At 36.6% G+C, this 21,886-nt stretch overlaps 1 protein-coding gene across 4 annotated transcripts in view; it reads left to right on the forward strand.

Moving 5' to 3' along the window:
• LOC139747542 (methionine synthase-like) overlaps nucleotides 1–21,886 on the forward strand; it is an 85,771-nt gene that overhangs the window by 60,254 nt on the left and 3,631 nt on the right. For all 4 annotated transcript variants that reach the window (XM_071659949.1, XM_071659948.1, XM_071659946.1 and 1 more), the window contains exons 9-20: nucleotides 1,481–1,572; nucleotides 3,410–3,523; nucleotides 5,512–5,697; nucleotides 8,168–8,347; nucleotides 10,070–10,936; nucleotides 12,497–12,613; nucleotides 13,806–13,980; nucleotides 16,662–16,817; nucleotides 18,114–18,301; nucleotides 18,522–18,652; nucleotides 19,446–19,614; nucleotides 21,325–21,528. In XM_071659949.1, coding sequence (XP_071516050.1) covers nucleotides 1,481–1,572; nucleotides 3,410–3,523; nucleotides 5,512–5,697; nucleotides 8,168–8,347; nucleotides 10,070–10,936; nucleotides 12,497–12,613; nucleotides 13,806–13,980; nucleotides 16,662–16,817; nucleotides 18,114–18,301; nucleotides 18,522–18,652; nucleotides 19,446–19,614; nucleotides 21,325–21,528 — 2,579 coding nt within the window. The remainder of the gene's footprint in view (nucleotides 1–1,480; nucleotides 1,573–3,409; nucleotides 3,524–5,511; nucleotides 5,698–8,167; nucleotides 8,348–10,069; nucleotides 10,937–12,496; nucleotides 12,614–13,805; nucleotides 13,981–16,661; nucleotides 16,818–18,113; nucleotides 18,302–18,521; nucleotides 18,653–19,445; nucleotides 19,615–21,324; nucleotides 21,529–21,886) is intronic.

Raw genomic sequence — 21,886 nt, forward strand, 5'->3', positions numbered from 1 at the left:
GATGGCAAAATGTGTCTGTTTATTTCCTGATGCACCTTTGTTGGAATACATCAGAACCAGCACTGATTGTATAACTCTCATATTGATCAGAGATAACAAATTATTCCCTGCATCTTAGTTTGGAATGTCGGTTAAAAGATGCAGTGCAGGGACTTTCATCATTCATGGAACTCATGAGCAATCACCCTAATTATGAAGGGGATGGATGCATTGTGTGTAGGTGAAGAAATTTACTAAATCTTGTAGATGCATACTTCAAATACTTAATGTAAAACTCTCTCCTTGTACTGTATAGATAGTGAAAACAAATGGATACACACTCATACACACACACTTACACACTTGAAGAAGCTACTTAGAAGAAGCTACTTGGAGAAGCACACAGGCCTTATAGAAAAGATTCGGAGAAGGATGATGAAGTTGATTTTGGAATTCAGAGAGCTTATTTATTGTGAGACGTTAAGGAACATTGATATGTCCACCATGGAAGAGTGAAGAATAAGGGGAGATTTAATCATACCATTTATGATTACAGTGAGCATTTCTTCGGAAGATGCAGGGAAAGAAAATCCAGAGGCCGTGATGTAAAACTAATAAGAAACTTGTCACAAAAGATATGAAGAAGTACTTTTATAGTGTAAGAATAGTGGATGACTAGAGTAAACTGAGTGAGGAAATTGTGAATGCTGACAGCATACAGAAGCTTAAAAGGCTGTATAATTTTAAAAACATTTCAAGAGATTGGGGGCCCATGAGTACAGAACTCCCTCTTCATGCTGCACAAGTAAGTAATGGTAATGCCAAAATTGAGATGAGGAAGGACGAGACTGAAATTAATAGTTTACGGGGCCTGTAGTATTTCTGTTTGAAAGGTTGTATGGGCACAAAAGGCATCAGAGGGGTGACTGGACACACAAGGTCATACTTGGATGTAAAAATAGGATTAGTGATGCTTGATGAACTCATTATCAATGATCTTAACTTGGAACTAATGTACAGAATATACTACTTGGTTTTTCTAGGAACTTGCTTCATATAATCAAGATCTTGTTCAGCTGAAATTTATTGCATGTTTATTTCTGAATAATTAAAAACTTATTTCATGCACAAAAGTCTGTCAGATGAATTGTAGAATGGACTACTGGTGTTTTGTAAGGTGAGGTAGATCAGTTTCAAATGAAGGTGCTGTCTCTCAGTGATGATGCTTAGAAGCAGGGTCATACCTTTGGTTTTTGTTTAATCAATGTGTTAAGCTTATCTGTCAGGTGTAGAGAATGTGTCTTTGAGGATGATAAAAAGTTCAAAAACGTATATCAGCAAGAAAAGTTATGGTGAACATGTTGCAAAAGAATGTATCACAGTAGGAAAAAGTAGCCCTGTTTTAACGTCGTAGTCCACAACTTGAGTGCTTCAGTTGATTTTTGTGTATGGAAAGAGAGTGTTAATGCTTAAGGTTGAATGTTGTTTGTCAATTTTGCAGGTGAGAGATGCAATGTTGCTGGCTCACGTCGATTCTGTCGCCTTATTAAGAATGGGCAGTATGAAGAAGCACTTAGTATTGCTAAGACCCAAGTAAGTCTTGATGTGATGTACTATCACATTGTGTTTTGATTTTTATGAGTTGTTGGGTTTACATGATATCAGATGGTGTTTTCACAGCTGCATACTTTTTCATGATTAAGAACTATAAGACAAGTTGTAAGAGATGAGAAAATATAAAAATAAGAGTTTCTCTATATAGCAATGGAAAAGAAGAGGCAGGCTTTCCAGTCCATAAATTGCCATTGCTCATACAATATCTCAAGGATATTAGCTCATGACAGTGCAAATTAGAGGAACTATACATTACTCATATGTTATGATCAGAAAATTACGATGTACAATTGTTTACTTACCTCTGCTTTCCAATATTTATAGATGGAACCCATACAATTTATACACAACTGGTTACTGGAATATAAAATCCAGTTGTCAGCTCGTTGAAGTAACCAAAGTTATTCATAACATTTTCATTAATTTCTCTAATTTCTGTGATAACTTGATTTTCAGTCAGTATCATTACCATGTCTGTCAACCCACCTTTCATCATGGTATTACTTACAAAGTTTAAGTTTTGCACGGATTCTGTTTTGTTTTCCATGAGTTACTAGAAATGATTGCATAGCTGTAATATGAATATAAAACACTAGACAAACCACACTTCTGTTGTTGCCAAGGGGAAACTGTTAGAATATTTTATGAATACAAAATGATACTTTGGCGCTGCAAGTAATGTAAGTCGGTTCAGCTTTTCTCTGCTGAATGGGCGTCTGTGTAAAGTTAATGTGAATTGTTTTAAATGTGTCTTCCTTTTTTTTATTAAGGATATATTTATATTCAGAAAGCAGTATCCAATAAGTAATTTGTTGGCCTGGGTTGGCTTTGTTCCATTTTGGCTTTAGTTGCAGACATTATGTATCTGTTAGCAATGTGACAGTTGGAGTTGCAGTTCAGCAGTTCCTCTGCACACGTTACCACTGTTTTTAGCATATGGTGTTATTCTGAGTATTTGATTATCTGGATCCTATAGGAAAAGCAAAATTGCAGCCCAGGTAATTGATCACTCTAACATAGTTTTGACGTACTGTCAACTCCCTTCCATTGTCAGCAAGTTGCAGGTTCTGTGAATAAAAGGAAATTAGATTGTTTTACCCTTTTAGGGCTACTAAACATTTGATCTGAGTGTGAGATTACTGCCAGTAATATACTGACCATGAAAGAGCCAGGTTTGCTAGACCTGCACACTTAGGTACCTGGGCATTCGTTTAAATGTTCTTCAGGTTTCCTCTATCAAAATAAGGATGTTAGTTTTGCACAGTAGTTATCATCAGCAAACAAGAGAATTTTGGTGATATGCTAATGTAACAGAAGGATAATAATGCACATGAAGAAATAGATACTGTGTTTGAATGAGAAATCTGGGACATCTGTCATCACTTCTTTTCAGTTTCAGATTTTATAGTATATGCTGAACACAGTTGCTGGAAAGAGTTCAAGTTGATTTTTTTGTTGTGGTAACCCCCTGACAGCATGTAGGCATTAGATTTGTCCTTTGTCAGTGGCCTGTTGAAGGTGAGGCACTAAAGGAGAAGCGGCATTGAAGTTCACCATTTATGGAGACTTGCTGTAGCCACCCCCTTAAGGAAGTTCCCAAAGGGAGTGGTCATCAGAGATATAAATAGACTGCATGTATGTTTTAATGAAATGTGAATGATCTGCTCTTCCTTTCCCTATACACATTCCTACATTGGTGTTGGATTTATATAAGTAAATGTACCAATCATTCTGTAAGTGGTGATTGATATAGAAAATGTAAATAATAGGCAAGTGTATTGATATTAGGATTATACTTATGTTTCTCTTTTACAAGGTTGAAAATGGAGCACAGATCCTGGATGTGAATATGGATGAGGGATTACTTGATGGCAAAGCAGCAATGACCCGTTTCCTCAACCTGATAGCTACCGAACCAGACATTTGTAAAGTGAGTATGATTTAAAGATAATGGCATCTTGGAAAATTTGCTCATGATTAATGACTGAGTAGGGCAATGGCCCTTCCATTTTGTAAAGGTAAAGAGAACAGAGTCTAATGTATGAACTGCAGAGTTATGTCCTATTTTAAATGATAAGGATTATGTAGGATTGATTTGTTGTATTTCTTTAACTGCTTTGATCTTCAAATAAAAAAGCACAGTACAGGTTGTACCTCTCTAATCTTTTGCTCTGGTCCAGCAACTCCCATGGTCTGGCACATTTTGAATCTGCTACCATTAGTTACTAGTCTGTGGATTTGCCAACACGGCAGCTCTGTTAGCAGCACTAAGGTGTCAAAATCTGTTTACACTGCAGCCAAGGTAATTAACTGTACTGTTAATTTCTATCAGCTGTATTTTAGCCCTTCAGGATATCATCCCACAGACCAAGAGGTGCAGAAGATGGTGCTATTGCTAATAGGCATAAGCATAAATGATTATCTATCTTGAAAAGGTAGAGTTACTGAAAAAAATTAGATAAAGAAACTTCTGTAAAGACTTTGTTTGAGTACTATGAAATCAGATCATCAGCTGTTATGATTTAGGGGTCAGCTTCTGTTTTCTGGCATTTTCTGTGGTCTGAAAACGGCCAGGTCCCAATGTTGCCGGATTAAAGAGGTACAACCTGTATCATTGTTTATGTCATCAGTTAGCTTCCCTCCCTTCCATACTTTGCTCCAGTTCTACCATCAGCTTCACTTATGGGTATTAAACTATAATTTTTTTTTAACTACATAAGTAGTGTATTTAGTATCAGTAAAGATCATGGTTACAAAAGTTCATTCATTACTCACTGGATTGTATCTGTTCAGATGCATTTCTGTTGAAATATGTAATAGATTTTACAATATATTTACATGTATTAGAGTTTACAATATATTTACATGTATACCTTGCTTAGAACATAGTAGAATCTCTGTGAGACATCATGAACTCCTTTAAAACAGGCTCCTTGTATCTAGTAAGCTAGGGAAAGGGAAAGGAAGGGTGGTAGTAGCCCTTCCACAATCGACTTCATCAGCATCACCTACTTTTGCTCATGGAATTGTCTGTTCTTTTTTTTGTTGAAATTATTTTTGTTTTTTAACTAGAAATATGGTGTATTTCATATCATTAGAAAAGGTTAACTTAGTTCAAATTATTATTCAGTAGAGATGTCTTCAGAAAAAGACTTAATTTCTTGTTAATTTATTTGTACTAGAATAATATATTATTTTGTACAGTTTGTTAATAATCATTGTTAAAAGTATGGTAGAAATAATGCTGTTGTAGCAAGAGACCATGACTGTATGTGTGTGTGCATGTAAATGACACAAAATAGATACGCATCCAGGACAAACTGTTTGAGTATCTTGCTGTTTTTCTGTTGCTTTTTCTGGCATATAAGACACATTAGAGTATAAGGTGCACCGTGACTTTCAGAGGAAATATTTAGAAAAAATCCTTCAGTCATACAAGCATTTCATATTTACTCGCACAATCGTGAAACAAATATTATTTTAGCTTGCTGAGACTATGTATGTAACACAAAGATGTCCCAGCAAAATTATTGATGCCATTTAATGTTCACTAACTCAATCTCGCCTGGTAAGATCTGCTTGGACGGCTCATTTCAACTCTAATTAGCGATGTGATTTACAGATATGATTTGTACACCATTGACTAGGAGCACATCTCCAATATATATGTTTACAAGCATATTCTACACATATTTCAGTTATTGTGCAACTTTTAACAGTTTCCTTCTAGGTAATATGATTTACCGGTCATCTGATGGAAACCTTTGGCATATAAGACGCAGGTTGACTTGCATCTGCCTCCTTACATTCAGCTTAGGGGCATTCCTGTCTGGTTATGCAGTAGTTATACGGGGGGTCTGAAGAGACTAGAAGGCAATATTTGTAAACTGATATCAGTCTTAATGTAATTCCCAACAGGTTCCTGTATGCATTGACTCCTCTAATTTTGATGTTATTGAGGCTGGCCTGAAGGTGACTCAGGGTAAACCTATTGTCAACTCTATCTCACTTAAGGAAGGCCAGGAAGAGTTCATTCGCAAGGCCAGATTGATCAAGAAATATGGAGCTGCAGTAGTTGTCATGGCTTTTGATGAAGTTGGGCAGGTAAGATAATAGTTTTGATATATAGTATGAGAATCAAGACTGATGTCTCTTTGTCACTTTAGCTTATAAAAAAGTCAGAAGTTCGAAATTCTTTAACATCAATTTTTTTTTTATGTGGCAGCTGTGAAATATGTTCACTACCAGTTTAGATTCATTTTGTGCCAAACAGTAAGTGTAAAATCCAGTAGGCTGAGGGAATTATCAGATACTGATAAGTTTTGTGGACCTCACCTGATCCACATCATTTTGTGGATTGCATGGCAAATCATTGCTGTTGAAAAGATGGAAGTTAGTGTGTTGTGTTTGGCCAGAATGAATTTTGATGAGGTTAAACAGATCTGCAGTTTATTAACATTAATACCAAGTCTTTCTGGGTAGCAAGAATCAACCATCTCGACTGCCAAGTTAATTTTGTTTTGTGTATAATAGATCACCTTTGTACTTCATTTGCTTGATAAGGTAAAAGTCCCATTCAGAAGAAGAGTTAGGTACTGAATATGGCACTGGACTTAATTCACTTGATATATTAACTGAAAGTTAATCAGCTTTGCTTCGAGAAAGCAAGCTAGGGAAGTTTTGTCTGGTCAGAGTAATTGGTTCATAGTACAGAAAGCTTTGCTCAACAGATCCAGAGTTTATCACTATTAGTACCAAATCCTTCTGGCTAGCAAGAATCAATGACCTCAACTGCCATGTTAATTTTCTATTGTGTAGAATAGATTGCCTTTGTACTTCATATGCTTTGATTAGATAAAAGTACCAATCAGAAGAGTTAGGTATTTATAATGTCTCTGGACTTAATTCACATGATATATTAACTGAAAGTTAATCAGCTCTGCTTCGAAAAAGCAAGCTAGGGAAGTCTTGGTCCACCAGAGTAACTGGTTTCTAATGCAAAAAGTCCTACTCCAACAAAATGTCTGTGGGGCAGCTGATCATGGCCCTTAAACCTTCTTTCCCAAGGAGGCATTAAACATAGCCAGAGGCTGGTGACCATAAAAGAAAAGAATAAATAAGTCTTTCCATGTGATCATTGGTCATGGTATGCGGACTTGTATTAATGAAATGGTGCTGGGCAGGTATATTGTTTTTCACACCATAAAGGTGTTCTTGGAAAAGTTCTTATGCACTGATAACTCCCCATTCATGCCTGGGTATCATAAAGTATTTTGTGTAAGGCTGTGGAAAGGAAGATTTATGTGAGCAGTTCAAAGAATATATTGATTACTGTTTCAGTTAAACATGTATTTAGTGGCAAGCTATAGGGCACAACTGATTCAAGAATTGTTATTCAACCTTGTTTATTGAGAATAAGGTGTAGGATTATACAATTAGGCATTGAGAAAAGGAAATCAAATTTTTGTACTTGTTCAGGGACATGAGAGGAGTCAAGAAAGTTAGGGCAGCTGCTTCTTTTCTTGATAGTTGATACAGATTTTAAAGCCTTTAAAGCCTTCTTTAATAATACCTCTCAGCACCTAGGTACATCTGCTTGGAGGAATTTTCAGTTAATGAATTAGTGTTCTGGAATGCTTTATCAAATGTACATAAAGATAGGATATTTGAATCGGTTTTAGATATTTGGCTACAAATGTATGTGTATATTCGTGTGTGGATGTTCTTGTATATACATGTGTATTTGGGTGTGTTGGGCCATTCTTTCGTCTGTTTCCTTGTGTTACCTCGCTAATGCTGGAGACAGCGACAAAGTATGATAGTAATAAAAAAAAACAATGGTTCTTATGAATAATGGTCATAAGACCATCAAAAGAATCATTATTTGCATATCAACTTTAATGCAGATAGCATGTAATGTTAGATCTAGGAAATGGCTTGCTATTCCTTATTTTCTTTCACACCATTTACTGTAAAGAGGTATAATTGTAATTCACAAGTACCTTATGGTTTGCATATGTGTCCTTTAATTCAGAAATTTTCATTTCAGGATCACATGAGAGTTGCTCAGGTCCCTGATTATTGTGTGGAAGGTTGAGGAAAGGGAACACCTTTTGAAAGATCACGTAGGACATAGATAGGAGTTCAGATTTAGCAACCAGAGTCTTCAATCCATACAAAGATTGTGGGAGACCCCAAGTCAGAAGTTCAGTGTTCTCTTTTAAATAATTCAGAGACAAGAAATTACTGTATAGTAACTCCTCAACTCCTCACCACTATCTCTAGCAGGCTTTGGATCCTGCTTACAATTGTTACATGATTATTCATTGCATATAGATTCTCCTGGTATGGGTATGTTATTGTGAAGATAATGTTTGAACTCGTTAAAATCTTCTTGTTGATTCATACTGTACTTTACACTTATTTGGATGATAGCTGTGTAATCACAAGATATAAAAAAAAAACACTAACACCAATTTATTATGTCCTAGATTTTAAGAAAGAATTTAATTTTGATTTGATATACATTGTAGATTGGTACTTATAAACTCGGTGCATTTGTTTTTACTTTCAGGCTGTAGATGTGGAGAATAAAGTAAAAATTTGTCAGCGATCATATAAGATACTGACTGAAATAATTAGATTCAATGCCAGTGATATCATCTTTGATCCCAACATCTTAACAATTGCCACTGGAATAGAGGAACATAACACTTATGGAATTAACTTTATTGAAGCTACAAGAATGATCAAGGTAAGCTCAGAGAGTTCCTTCAAAACTTGTCCAAGTATTTCTTGACCTCTGTTATAAATTGGAAGAATTTGAAATTTTATTCTTTGCCACCAGAAATTAAATGAGATGTTCATATTAATTCCATACTTCATGAAGCTGAATGAACAATTAAACTATCTATCTATATTTCTGACACCTGTTTCAATTGGAACTCCTTCAGAGAGGTAGCAGTGGCAATGCTCTACCCATAACTAAAGAACTCCAGTTCTGCTTCTTAGCCTTTATTGCATCACCTTTAACAGATCACTGGCAGAGAGCGCATATACCTAATATTTTTGATGACTCCTTCTGTCTGATGCTCCTAAATACTACTAATTAATGTTACTTCCTAATGCTCCTGCCTGCTTTCCTAGAATTTATTGACACTTCAAGAGTAAGGACATAAGGAGTATTTTAGGTACCAGGGAGTGGATATGGTAGTGAATGGGACCATTGGAGCTGAAATGAGCCATAGGTTAGGTTAGGTGAGGAGGGGGTAAAGGTCTTGGGCACAATGAGGAATGTGTGGTAAGAGAAGTCACGGTCTGCAGGGGCAAAGATGGATTTATTTGACTGTATAGTAGTCCCATCACTGCTGTATGGATGCAAGGCATAGGGCTTAGACAAACATGCAAAGGATAGGATGAATGTGTTGGAAATGAAATGTTTAAGGGCATTATGTGGTGGAAGGAAGTTTGATTAGATAAGAAATGATAGGGTTCAAGAGTGGTGTGGTAGCAAGAGCAGCATGTATGGGAGAGTTGAAGAGGTTGTGCTGAGATGATATGGACTTATGGAGAGGACGAATGAGGAAAGGATGGCTAAAAGGGTATTCATTTTAGGTGTGGAAGGATAAAAAAAGAAGGGAAACCAAGGAGGAGGTGGAAGGATGGAGTGAAAGATGCTTTGAAGGCTTGGGGCCTAAACATGCAGGGGAAAGTGAGGCATGCAAGGGATGGAGTGAATTGTAGTTATGTGGTTTACAGGGAATGACATAGTCAGTGGGTTGAATCAGGACATATGACCTAGTTCGGGGAAACCACAGAAAGATCTGTAGGGCCTGGTTGTGGATAGCAGACATGGTTTTCGTGCATTGTACATCACAACTAAACACTGAATTTGAGCAAATAAGGCTTTTCCTCATGTGTTCCTGTGCTACCTTGCTAATTCAAAGAATGGAAAAAGTATTAAAAAAAAAATTCTTTCACGTGTTTTTGCTCTTTCTTGTGTGAGTAAGGTAGCGTTAGAAACAGATGGCTGAACCTTAAAGTAAAGATCATCTCTTGGCTCCTTATTCTGTTCCTTTTCATGGAAAATAACACAGAAGGGAAGGATTTCCACCTTCTGTGACACTCAGGAGATACATGGACAGTATTCTTTCAACCCTGTTCCCTGGGATATAGATATATATTTACTAGCTACAAAGAGTCCCTTCCATCTCTTTGAGGATAGAGGAGGAACATTATTACCAATATGTCTCCTACATGTCATAGGAGGTAACTAAGAGGGTTGTCAGTGGGATTCTGGAAATCCTTGCTTCCTGCATTGCTTTCCAAAAGAGGGAGCAGAGGAAGGAAACAAACTAGGATCATTACCTTTTAGGCTCATTCATCTGTTCATGAGTTTACCTAACTTGTAGATCAATGAATTTTTCCCATTATCACAGTGTTTATGATTTCTTGTAATTTCTTGGTTTCTCTGTAGGCCACCTGTCCTGAAGCACGAGTTAGTGGAGGAGTGAGCAACTTCTCCTTCTCATTTCGTGGCAAGGAAGTAATTCGTGAAGCAATGCATTCTGTCTTCCTCTATCATGCAATTAAAGCTGGCATGGATATGGGTATTGTCAATGCAGGATGCTTGCCTGTTTATGATGACATAAACCAAGAGCTTTTGCTACTTTGTGAATCACTCTTGTGGAACACTGACTTGGAGGGTACTGAAAAGTTACTGCTCTATGCTGAACAAAGTTCAACACAGGTGAAAGTAGGTACTGCTGTAGATGATTGGCGAACTAAGGATGTAGAAGAAAGATTAAAATATTCTTTAGTGAAAGGTATTGATAAATTTATTGAACTGGACACAGAAGAGGCTCGTTCCAATGAAGAAATGTATCCAAGACCATTGAATGTTATTGAAGGACCCCTTATGAATGGAATGAGCATTGTTGGAGAGCTATTTGGAGCTGGTAAAATGTTTTTGCCTCAAGTGATTAAGAGTGCAAGGGTAATGAAAAAGGCTGTAGCATATCTCATTCCCTTCATGGAAGCAGAACGTGCTGCAAGGATGAAGCAACAAGGGAGAGCTGTATCAGACAGAGAAAGATATAATGGTACTATTGTCTTAGCAACTGTTAAAGGTGATGTTCATGATATTGGTAAAAATATTGTGGCAGTAGTGCTAGGTTGCAACAATTACAAAGTTATAGACCTAGGAGTGATGTGTCCATGTGAGAAGATATTGCAGTGTGCCATTGCAGAGCAGGCTGATATTATTGGTCTATCTGGACTCATCACTCCATCACTAGATGAGATGATTTTTGTCGCAAGGGAAATGGAACGACTAGGCTTACAGGTAAGGCCATTAAGTTAATGAATTTAGTTATTAGGTGAAGTCATTTCATAATAGGAAAGAAGTAATTATGCTACGTTAGATACTTGTGATTCATCCTTTCATGGTGTTATTAACTGGATTGGAATGTGAGCAAAGCCCTTCAGGGAATGCTCTGTTCAGTAAAAAAAATGCATATAGACCCAAAAGATTTAGCTAAAGTAACCAACAGCCATCATACAGCAGACCCCACTTTTAGTTAGTCAGAGGTTCTCTCTCTAAGTTCACAGTATTGGTGCCAACCTCGTAGTAGTGTTCCAGTTAGCAGACCAGGCAGTGAACACTTCAAGATTTTCAGTTCTCCAGCAGACTTATTATGAAAGAACCAAAAGTGACATGCATCTAATTAACCCTTTAATCAGATTGCAGTCTTATTAAGATTTGTATTTGCATGCTAAGTATACAAATGGAATGATTTAGAGGCTTAGACTACCAAGCCATTTGCATCACTCCCCAAAACTTCTGAATAATGATAATGATTAATGTCAGTGCTGGTTATTACCCCTTTACTTCTGCCATTCCCTTAATCAAATTGGACTCTTCTTGGTTTTATTACTCTTAAAGAAATCCAGAATGACTTGAATATGATTTTTTTCCCCTTGAGCAGCATCACAATTCATGTCACAAGATACATAAATGAGATGATTTGAATTGTATAATCATAAAGACTGCTAGAGAAATGGATTTTCCAGTCCAGTGCATCTATATATTTTTTCAGTCTTGAACATTCTCATCTAATTTTTATTTTATGCATGAAAGACTCGTATAAATATGAGTTAGTGGGAATCTAGTAATTAGTCTGTGGCCTTAAGCATTATTCAGACTTAATTGATATATAAGAAAAGTTGCCATCCAAATTTCCAAAATGGAAAATCTTTTTCACCAGCTGGCCTTTAGCACCCTTTTACTATTTGTGCCCACATGAGGGCCGTTGGTTTGTCGTATGTTAACCTTCAAGGCTGATAGAATATGGCAAGGGGAAGGAATAGGTTTAGGCTCCCACATTTATTTGAATTGCCTGGCATTTTGATTGTTTCCAAGCTTCACCAGTAGAAGGGATCCTTGCATACCAGTCCATGGGCTTTTGAAGTAGTTTTAGAAGGTCCCACCAACCCATCTAAAGGAAATTGCTTCTCCAATGCCAAAATTTATTTCAGTGTGTGAAACACTAACAAGACTTTATTGTTATTCCTTTTCCTAATTAGTAAGTACAGTACATGCTCTGGAATTTTTAAAGTTATTGCTGTAGTTAGGCTTCAAGTTTGAAAATTAGGCTGACCCACCATTAGAAATGTAAGTATAAAAAGAAAGCATACCCTGCTATTGATTTGTCTTGAAGATCAATGGTGGTTTGAACATCAGAAATTATGTAGTTCATTTCACAGATTATTATTTCACACAAAAATCATTAGAAGTACTTTTTCCTACAGAAACTAGTTCTCATAGTATTCTCCAAAGTAGTTCTGGCTTTAATGCATCTCCTTTTTTATGTGATGTCATAACTAATATAATTACTTGTTATAGGTTCCATTGCTCATTGGTGGAGCTACAACTTCCAGAACCCACACAGCAGTCAAGATTGCACCCAAGTATCAGCATCCAGTTGTACATGTTGTAGATGCTTCAAAGAGTGTGGTTGTTGTAAGTATTTCTGAACATTTTAAATCCATCCATCCAGATTTCCCTGTCTGTCAGTCTTTGTAACTGTGTATCTATCATCAATATCTTCATTTTCATTAACACGGCAGATCAAATTCATGTAGGAATATAGAAATCAGTTATTGCAGAACACAGACCCCAGGCCTCAGCTCCAAAGGCTGGCATGAGGTAGGGATACTTGGTAACAAAGTAGAATTTGTAGCACACAAAAGTGTTTTTCTTTTTTCAAAATTTAAATCAATTAAGCCATATTTCATACTGGAAGTAGGTTGACCCAATCATGTTCTTGTGAAGATACTTTGGTTACCACACATCCTAGTAGTAATTGTGACATTACACAAGGGACTAGGGATTATGCTAGTCAGCTTTAATATTATATTATTAAATCATTCATGCTCTGCAAGTGCTGTATGAGATGATGAGAGTGAAATGTGAAAAATTATTGTGCCTTAAGCTTCTCCTTGAAGTATATCAAATGAGATAATCTTTATGAATATGGGAAGACTGATTTTGGAGAAAAAAGCTTGAATGAAAAAACATATATGAGAAACAAGACTGGTACAAAAGGTGTTTAGAGGTTTTATGGTCCCACTGTGATTTGACCATCGTCTCTCCAATTGGTTGCAATTTGTTTTCTCTTCAAGGAATGGAGAGTAAAGCATTGTGATTTTCAAGAACCCTCTGAGCCTAGACACAGAAAACTTCAAAGATTTTTAACCAGATGATGGTAAAACCATGAACTGGAATAAATGGAGTTTTGGTTGGAGTTACTGCTTATAAAGCAGGATGGTGTCTCTTTTGACTGAAGAATTCAGGTTATCTTGGGTCTTGACCAAGAGGTTCCTGGTAGCTTGTTCTTTAAGTAAGATTGACCTCTTTGTAAGGTAGTTTATGTTCCCTGTTAATTTTTGTTTAGTGTTCTATTTTTAGACACATCTTTGATTATTACATTGTCAAGAATTTAAAAAATTCTCATACCTCAGGCCCAGTTACTTTTGTTTCTGACATGATTTAAGCTAAGATAGCACAGCAGATCCAGAAAATAAATCATTGTACTTGTTATTGAATGAAATTCTTTTGCAATAAGATTGTTTGCTTGTTAGTTTTACATTTTATTAGGATATAAGACTAAGATTATTATTATTACTTATGATTTAAATTTTTTTCTTCATAGTGCTCATCCCTTCTAGACAGCAATTCGTATGATGACTTCATTGATGATCTAAATGAAGATTATGAAATGATAAGAGAGGAACATTATGAAAACCTACGGGAAAAGAATTATATCAGCCTTGGAGAAGCCCGAAAAAGGAGATTTAGAATAGACTGGGAAAACGGCCCAAAACCTGGTTGGTATTGTCCTTTGTTTTCATGGAAGTGTTTGCTTAAGAAATAATCTTGTAGTAGTTCTTTTCTCATATTTTATGTCAGATGCAACACTAGTGATCTATAACAATAGTGTTAAAATGTTTAAACAGGTGAAACCTAAACAGTTGAAACCCTAATAGTAATGCATCCATAGATGAACATGAGAGAGATTATAGTTAATAGAGATAAGATATTATTTGGCTGAAAATGTTTCTACATACTTCAGAAAATAAAGCAGTAAAACAGAAACAATATGTAATATACTGATAGAAAAAAAATGGAAAATATTTGCAAAATAAATGTGGGTAGTGTAACACTACATCATAAATAGAATAAACAGCTCTGTGATTAGATATGTTAGCTGTTGGTAAGGAATGCAAGAATACTTAAGATAACACTGCTTTAACAAAGGAAGTGGATTTGTAAGGCTATAAGAAACATTCAGTATTGTGTGAAATGAACAGGAAAAAAAATCGCCGTGAGATGATGATGTGCAATATAATATTTCCATAGTAGCTGCATGGAATAGGTAAAAGCATGATTTAATCATAGCCATCTTAGATAAATGTCAGACAATAAGCATAAGAAAAAAAAGAATGCAGGAAAAATTTATTTCAGCATCTCAGGTGTTTGTAGAACCTACTCTTAAAGGTGGAAATAATGTAGAATAAGGAAAAAAAATAGATGATAGAGAATTTTACAGTTTTTTGTACGAAAAGAGTAGGAGGTATCACAGTGGTTAATCCTAGTGTGGCTGGTTTCCCAGCAGAAGCTATGGTTAGTAGCAGCTAGATGTTTGTCATAGGCACAGGTTATAGGGACTAGGACACGTAGACAGCTCATGGGAGCAGTAACTGAAATGATAATGTTAATGATATGGTTGATGTCTAAATGAAATAGATGTGACTGGTTGAAAGAGCAATTGCGAAGGAAGGATTGAGTAAATGATAAGTAAAGACAGACAAAGAAAAAGGAGAATAATAAAGGAAGAGAAAAACAAGATGATAAGACAAAATTAAAAACTGGATTTGATGAAAAGTAATGTAAGCAGCATCTCAGAGGGAAATGAAAATTTCATATTAAATGTATAGGTAAGAATTATCCTTGGGGATGGGAGAAAGAATACTTCCCACATATTCCCTGCGTGTCGTAGAAGGCGACTAAAAGCGAAGGGAGCGGGGGGGCTGGAAATCCTCCCCTCTTTTTTTTTTTTTCCAAAAGAAGGAACAGAGAAGGGGGCCAGGTGAGGATATTCCCTCAAAGGTCCAGTCCTCTGTTCTTGACGCTACCTCGCTAATGCGGGAAATGGCGAATAGTATGAAAAAAAAAGAAATAATTATTACAACATATGGAGTACTACAATGGAAGCTGTGATGTAAAGTGATATCTATAGATGGAAGAATATTATATCAGACATTCAGAAGTTTGAGTCAGATTTAGAAAGAGAAATAATGAAAAATTGGATTTTTGCACTATTGAATATAATCAGGTTCCAGCTTCCCCATTCTTAGATGTTGTACTCATCTGAATCGGCATGAAAGTAAGAGCAAATGTGAGAATGTGGATGGGGAAGATGTTGAGATGTAGCAAGTAGAATGGAATCATCATCATAAGAATGAATGTAGTTAGAGGTTGAAAAAGAATATTTTAAATGGAGAGAAGAAACAGAGTAGGCAATAGAACAACACGAAGGGACAACACGAAGTAGGCAATAGAACAACACGAAGGGACAATACTCTTAATGGGGTAAAAGGGAGAAATCATTCTATCAGTAACTAATGCAGTAGGCTTTTGTAGAGAAGTAAGCCATGCCTTAGAGAACTCAGAAGCAGCGAAGCCAAAGAAAGTTTGAAAAGCATAGACTTTTTGGATATGAAAAGCAAAATGTAATATGAATTCCATAGTATTCAGAAACTATTTGTAAGTAAAACTGAGGAAATGGAACATATGGCCTATTGGAGAAGGTTAAAAGAGCTTAAACAATGCAGCCTAGAAAATAGAGAAAAATATGTGATAATGAATGCATGGCAACAAATATAAGAAATTAAAGAAAATGTTTCAAAACTAAAAATACTAATGTGGAGGGAACAGAATGATTAGATAAATGAGAATCCCTGAAATATATCAGAAGGGCACTGAATGCAAATGATTGAGTGCCCAGTAAAAAAGAAAATTCAGATGAAAATACTTTCTCATGTTTTGCCGGACAGAATGATAAAACTTCTGGCAGTGATTACAAAGACCTCCAAAAGAAGACTAGACAGCTCTAGTAGAATTCAAGATTGACTGCTATTCAGTGTGCATGGCACTCAAGAATAATACTGATGCACAAGCAACATATGTGATGAGCACTGAGCACAAACCCTGCATCGTAGCAAAATCTCCTCTGAGGTACCCTCTCCTGTACTCTATGCGGTGTTCGTTTTTGTTAAATCATTCGACCTTGTTACTATTATAAGATCTATATCTGTGTTCAAAGGCAACATGGAATCTGCACCGAGGAAAGAGAGACTGCCGAACTTATCAGTTACTCAAGATGTTATATAGGAATACACCTGCTATGCATCAAAGGTTGTTGTGTGGCTCTTAGCAGTCACTTTTGCCCCTGTGTGTGTTGACTTATACTATAACATACTCAGAAGCATTTTGTCTTGATTTTCAGTGGTCCCAAAGTTTTTCGGCACAAAGGTATTCAAGAACTATGATCTGACTACATTATTACCCTACATTGACTGGAAGCCATTCTTTGATGTATGGCAGCTTCGTGGCAAATACCCCAACCGAGGTTACCCAAAAATATTCAAGGATGCTACTGTAGGTAAGCTTGTGTATATCTTGGTTGCGACATCAAACTCTCTTATCCTGAGTCCTTACTTATATTGTTCAGTGGTTTTAGGTTTCTTCGTCTTTTATGTAGAAAATGGGAACCTGTCCTGAGTTAAGATGAATTGTTTTGGTTATTTTATTCATATATCCATATTTACTCGCTTCCAAGTTTGTTAGTAGATGTAGGCAAATTTTGCTTATTAACCTGCTAAGAGATAGTGTTACATTTATTTACATTTTGTAAAGTTCATAAAAGGATTGCAATGCCTTAAAAGGATGAAAAAGAAAAGTACTGGGTGAAGTGAGATGCCATTTTTATTGTGGAAGGTAACTAACTCCAAGCAGTTGATATTGCCATCCATCCAGCAACCATTGTTCTATAAACAATCTTAAAACATGAAAGGAAGTAAAATACAACACAGCACATCTCACAGGACAAAACACACCAAAGAATACACATACAGTAGAAATTACATTGACACATAAAAGCAGTGGAGAACATTATGCCAAAAGTGACCCAACTAAATAGAGTGGATGATGTGACAGCTTTGAGTAGGAATGGATTAACATTGATTATGTAGCTAGTTTATTGTTCTGGTTGCATGACACGATAACATTGTGTCGTACAAGGTGATCTTATCTTTAGGTGCAGATGATGGGTATACCAGTGTATATGTATTGGGATTATACTTCAGTACTCTAGCTAAAACAGTAGACTTCCTCAAAATATAGACCTGGAATGCTTCAGGAACCTTGCCAGTTCCCTGTCCTGATGTCTGCAGATGGTAACCAAGGACAAAACGGAGATGACAAAAAACTAAAATGTAATTATGACATCACCTTTGAAAATAAAGTTGGGGTAGGGGAGAGATAGAGAGAGAGAAAGACAGACAGACAGAAGTTTTTAGCGGCCATTGAATCACTGGGTTTGAAACAGAACTAGAATTGTAGGACGGGCATAAGATTGCAAGAGGCTCATTTGTCATTTATTAACTGTAAAGGTTGTAGGTAGATATGTAAATACATTTGAACTTAGGTAAATGTCAGTTTTTTAAATGTGACACGTAGTTAGAGGTTTGATGAGCAAGTGTGTGAATGCTTTACTCAAAGCATTCAACTTGATGCACATAATTGTTGTTTAGCTCTGTGTCAGAGTAAAAGAACAGTGTAATTAGCCTCATCCTTAAAGTTGTTTGTGCATATTTGGCATTCATGGTAGGTTGTATAAAATAAGACGTCTGTTCATCCAAACCTTTTTGTATGTTTGATGAATTTTTCCAACTGGCAGGAGCTGAAGCTAAACGTGTTTTTGATGATGCTCAGAAGCTCTTGTCAAGAATCATCTTAGAAGGATCCTTAAAGGCTCATGGTATTATTGGCTTTTATCCTGCAAATAGTGTGGAGGATGATATAGAACTTTACAGTGATGAGTCAAGAACACAAGTTATTGGCAAGTTGTTTGGTCTGAGGCAACAGGTACCTGTATCTGAACCTTGGTTTAGTAACCTTCAATACTTTTTCAAATAAACCTGTAATGTTTATTGATATTTATTTTCCACATAATTGGCTTGTTGGGTTGAGTAATTTTGAGTCTGGAACCAAAAATAATGTACAGAAGTGGTGTTCCTTGTTCAAATGAGATGTAATGCCCATGACTTTGGGGAATTAATGCCTTATGATTTCTGTGCATCCCCAGACTGAAAAGGAGAGCAATGATCCATTCTGCTGCTTATCAGACTTCATAGCCCCCAGAGATTCTGGAATTCAAGATTACATTGGCATGTTTGCTGTGACTGCAGGTATTGGGACTGAGGATTTATGTTCTAAGTAAGTATATTTATTTATTTTTATTATACTTTGTCACTGTCTCCTGCGTTAGCGAGGTAGTGCAAAGAAACAGACAAAAGAATGGCCCAACCCACCCACATACATATCTATATACATACACGTCCACACACGCACCTATACATCTCAACTTACATAGTTCATACTGTCTGCCCATTTTCGTTCCCGTTGCCACCCCGCCACACATGAAATGACAGCCCCCTCCCCCTGCATGTGCGCGAGGTAGCACTAGGAAAAGACTACAAAGGCCACATTCGTTTGCACTCAGTCTCTAGCTGTCATGTATAAGTAAGTATTGCACAAATTTATGTAGTGTCCATTGCTTTGTTTTCATGCAGTTTCTTAATTAAGTTATATATCCTAGAAAAATACATATGTAAAACTGTGAATGTTAACCTTTTAATGTTTTACTTTATTTCAACAAAAGTTTTTCAGTCATTTGAAGCTTGACATACCCATTATGGCATATGAAAAGAGTGCTTGAAAAAGGTAAGGTTAGAGTTCAAAGTTATTATGGAAATGTTTGTACATGGATCAAGTTAAGAAGACTGTACATAAGTGAGCTGAAATGCAAGAGGAAGAACAGACTGAGTGTCATTTGGTAAGGCAAACTTAATGAGTTTGTAAATAAGCGGGATTTTAATATGGAGGAGTATTTTTAGTGCAGGTACAGGAGTGAATAAAAAAAATGGTATAGGCCTCCTGGTTAGGGAGAAAATATATCAGATAAAAACATATAGAACAGATTTGTTCCTAAATCTTTGAATATTTACAGGTTTGAGGAGGATTTTGATGATTTTAGTATAATTTTGGTGAAGGCCATTGCTGACAGATTGGCAGAAGCCTTTGCTGAAGAGCTCCATGAGAGGGTGAGGAAGGAATTTTGGGGATATGTTAATGACGAATACTTGGAAGCTAATGACCTTCACAAACTCAGATATCAGGTAGGATTTATTGAAATCAGTTTGTATCTATAGATATTAAACTGCTGATATTTCTTCATACCATCTCCTTACCATAAGGTATTCTTTGAAGGTATCTTTTTCAACCAGCATTTCATGAAACTCAGGTCTACCTTGATCTCATTTCTTCCTTGCTATTGTTTCTTCAGGGAAGTTAAAATTCTATTAGTTTCTTTGATTAGTTCCATCCCAACAGTTCCAACATTGCTGGCATTGAATGATCCTATACAGTTTCTGATCTCCAGCTCCAGTACTTTGTCACTATCACTAATTCATGCTTATTTTTATAAACAAATTTCAGTCTTATGCATGTATACTTATTTACATATTTTTTCGTACTTGATTGCTGCTTCCTGCATCAGCAAGGTAGCGCCAGGAAACTGACAAAGAAAGACCCGTCCACTCATATACATATACATATATACACGTGTACATATTCATACTTGCTCGCCTTCATCGATTCCTAGCACCACACCACCCCGCAGGAAACAGCATTGCTATCCCCTGCATCAGTGAGATAGCACCAGGAAATGGAAGAAAAAGGCCACATCCTCTCGCACTCTATCTCTTGCAAAGTAGCACCGGGAACAGTCAAAGAAATGGCCTCATTCACTTTCGTCCATTCTCTAGCTGTCGTGTATGTTGCACCAAAACCAGAGCCCACTTATCACAACCAAGCTACACAGACCTTTCCATAGTTCCCTCGACTACTTCATAGACTGGTTCAGCTCACTGACAGCACATTGTCCCCTGTATACCCTATCACTCCAATGCACTTTATCCCTTGCATGCCTGCCACCTTCCAGCATTTTCTGGCCTCCAAGTAGTTGCACCAGGAGCAAGAAGTCACCTTTGGTAGGGCTGTATCCATGGACAGAAAGGAATACAGTATCATCAAGGAACTTCTTATTCTGAGTTCAACACTTCCTTGGTCCTGTTTCAGGAGCCTCATAAAATGAGTCATAGGGCAGCATTATCATAATATCAATGAATGATAGAAAAAATGATAATGGTTATAATGGTAATGATAATGCTAATAGTAATGACTTAGACTGTATATTGATATCTGCCTTCATATTTGTGAGAGGCGTGCAAGGAATAGAGTGAATTGGAACGATGTGGTATACCAGGGTTGACATGCTGTCAGTGGACTGAACTAGGGCATGTGAATTGTCTGGGGTAAACCACGGAAAGGTCTGTGGGACCTGGATGTGGATAGGGAGCTGTGGTCTCAGTGCATTACACATGACAGCTACAGACAGTGTGAATGAGTGTCCTTTTTTGTCTGTTTTCTTGGCGCTACCTCACTGAAGCAGGGGGTAGCAATGCTGTTTCCTATTGGACAGGGTAGCGACAGGAATGGATGAAGGATAGCAAATATGAATATGTATATGTGCATATATGTATATGTATATGCATGTATATGTGTATACGTTGATATGTACATGTATGTATGTGTGCATGTATAGGTGTTTATGTATATATATTTATATGAGTCGATGGGCCATTCTTTGTTTCCCGGCGCTACCTCGCTAACGCTGGAAACAGCAATCAAGTATAATAAAAGAATAACAATATTTGTGTTACAGCTGTCTGTGTAACATCCCCAGTTTATTTTTGCATGTATTCACTCAGGATGTTTTCAGCCTTTGGTGTGCATTTGTTAAGTATAATGTAAATATTTTTACCAAGGGAATACGACCTGCCCCTGGATACCCAAGCCAGCCTGACCACCAAGAAAAAACGACCATGTGGGACATTATGAGAGTTGAAGAACAGACAGGCATTGGGCTGACAGAAGCATTGGCTATGACCCCTGCAGCCTCAGTTTCAGGGTTATACTTTGCAAATCCAAAGAGTCATTACTTCTCTGTTGGGAAAGTGGAGAAGGACCAGGTAAATCCTATTGCTTTGAATCAGCAAACTCAGAAAAATTTTATCTTTTATGGTTCTCAGATAGTACATCCATTTGTAGATATAATTGCATTTGTAAAGTAACGATATACTGCAAGAGATTATGTTTCCAAGAGTGGTATAAGTTACTGATTTGATAGTTGTACTGTCAGTAATCATAGAAATTCAATTTTATTTTGTTTTTTAAATCCCCTATATGCTTTGCCTTGCTGTTGAAATGTACACCCTCCCAGAGTAGAAGCTTAGATTCATTTGAAAGCTTTTTTAACTGTGATCAGTTGTGTAGATAAGTTAGTAAATAAATCCCTTGCCTTCCTTATCAGAGCTTGGATTCAGGTAT

The sequence above is a fragment of the Panulirus ornatus genome, chromosome 69, assembly GCF_036320965.1.
Source record: "Panulirus ornatus isolate Po-2019 chromosome 69, ASM3632096v1, whole genome shotgun sequence".
In the NCBI taxonomy this organism is placed as follows: Eukaryota; Metazoa; Arthropoda; class Malacostraca; order Decapoda; family Palinuridae; genus Panulirus; species Panulirus ornatus.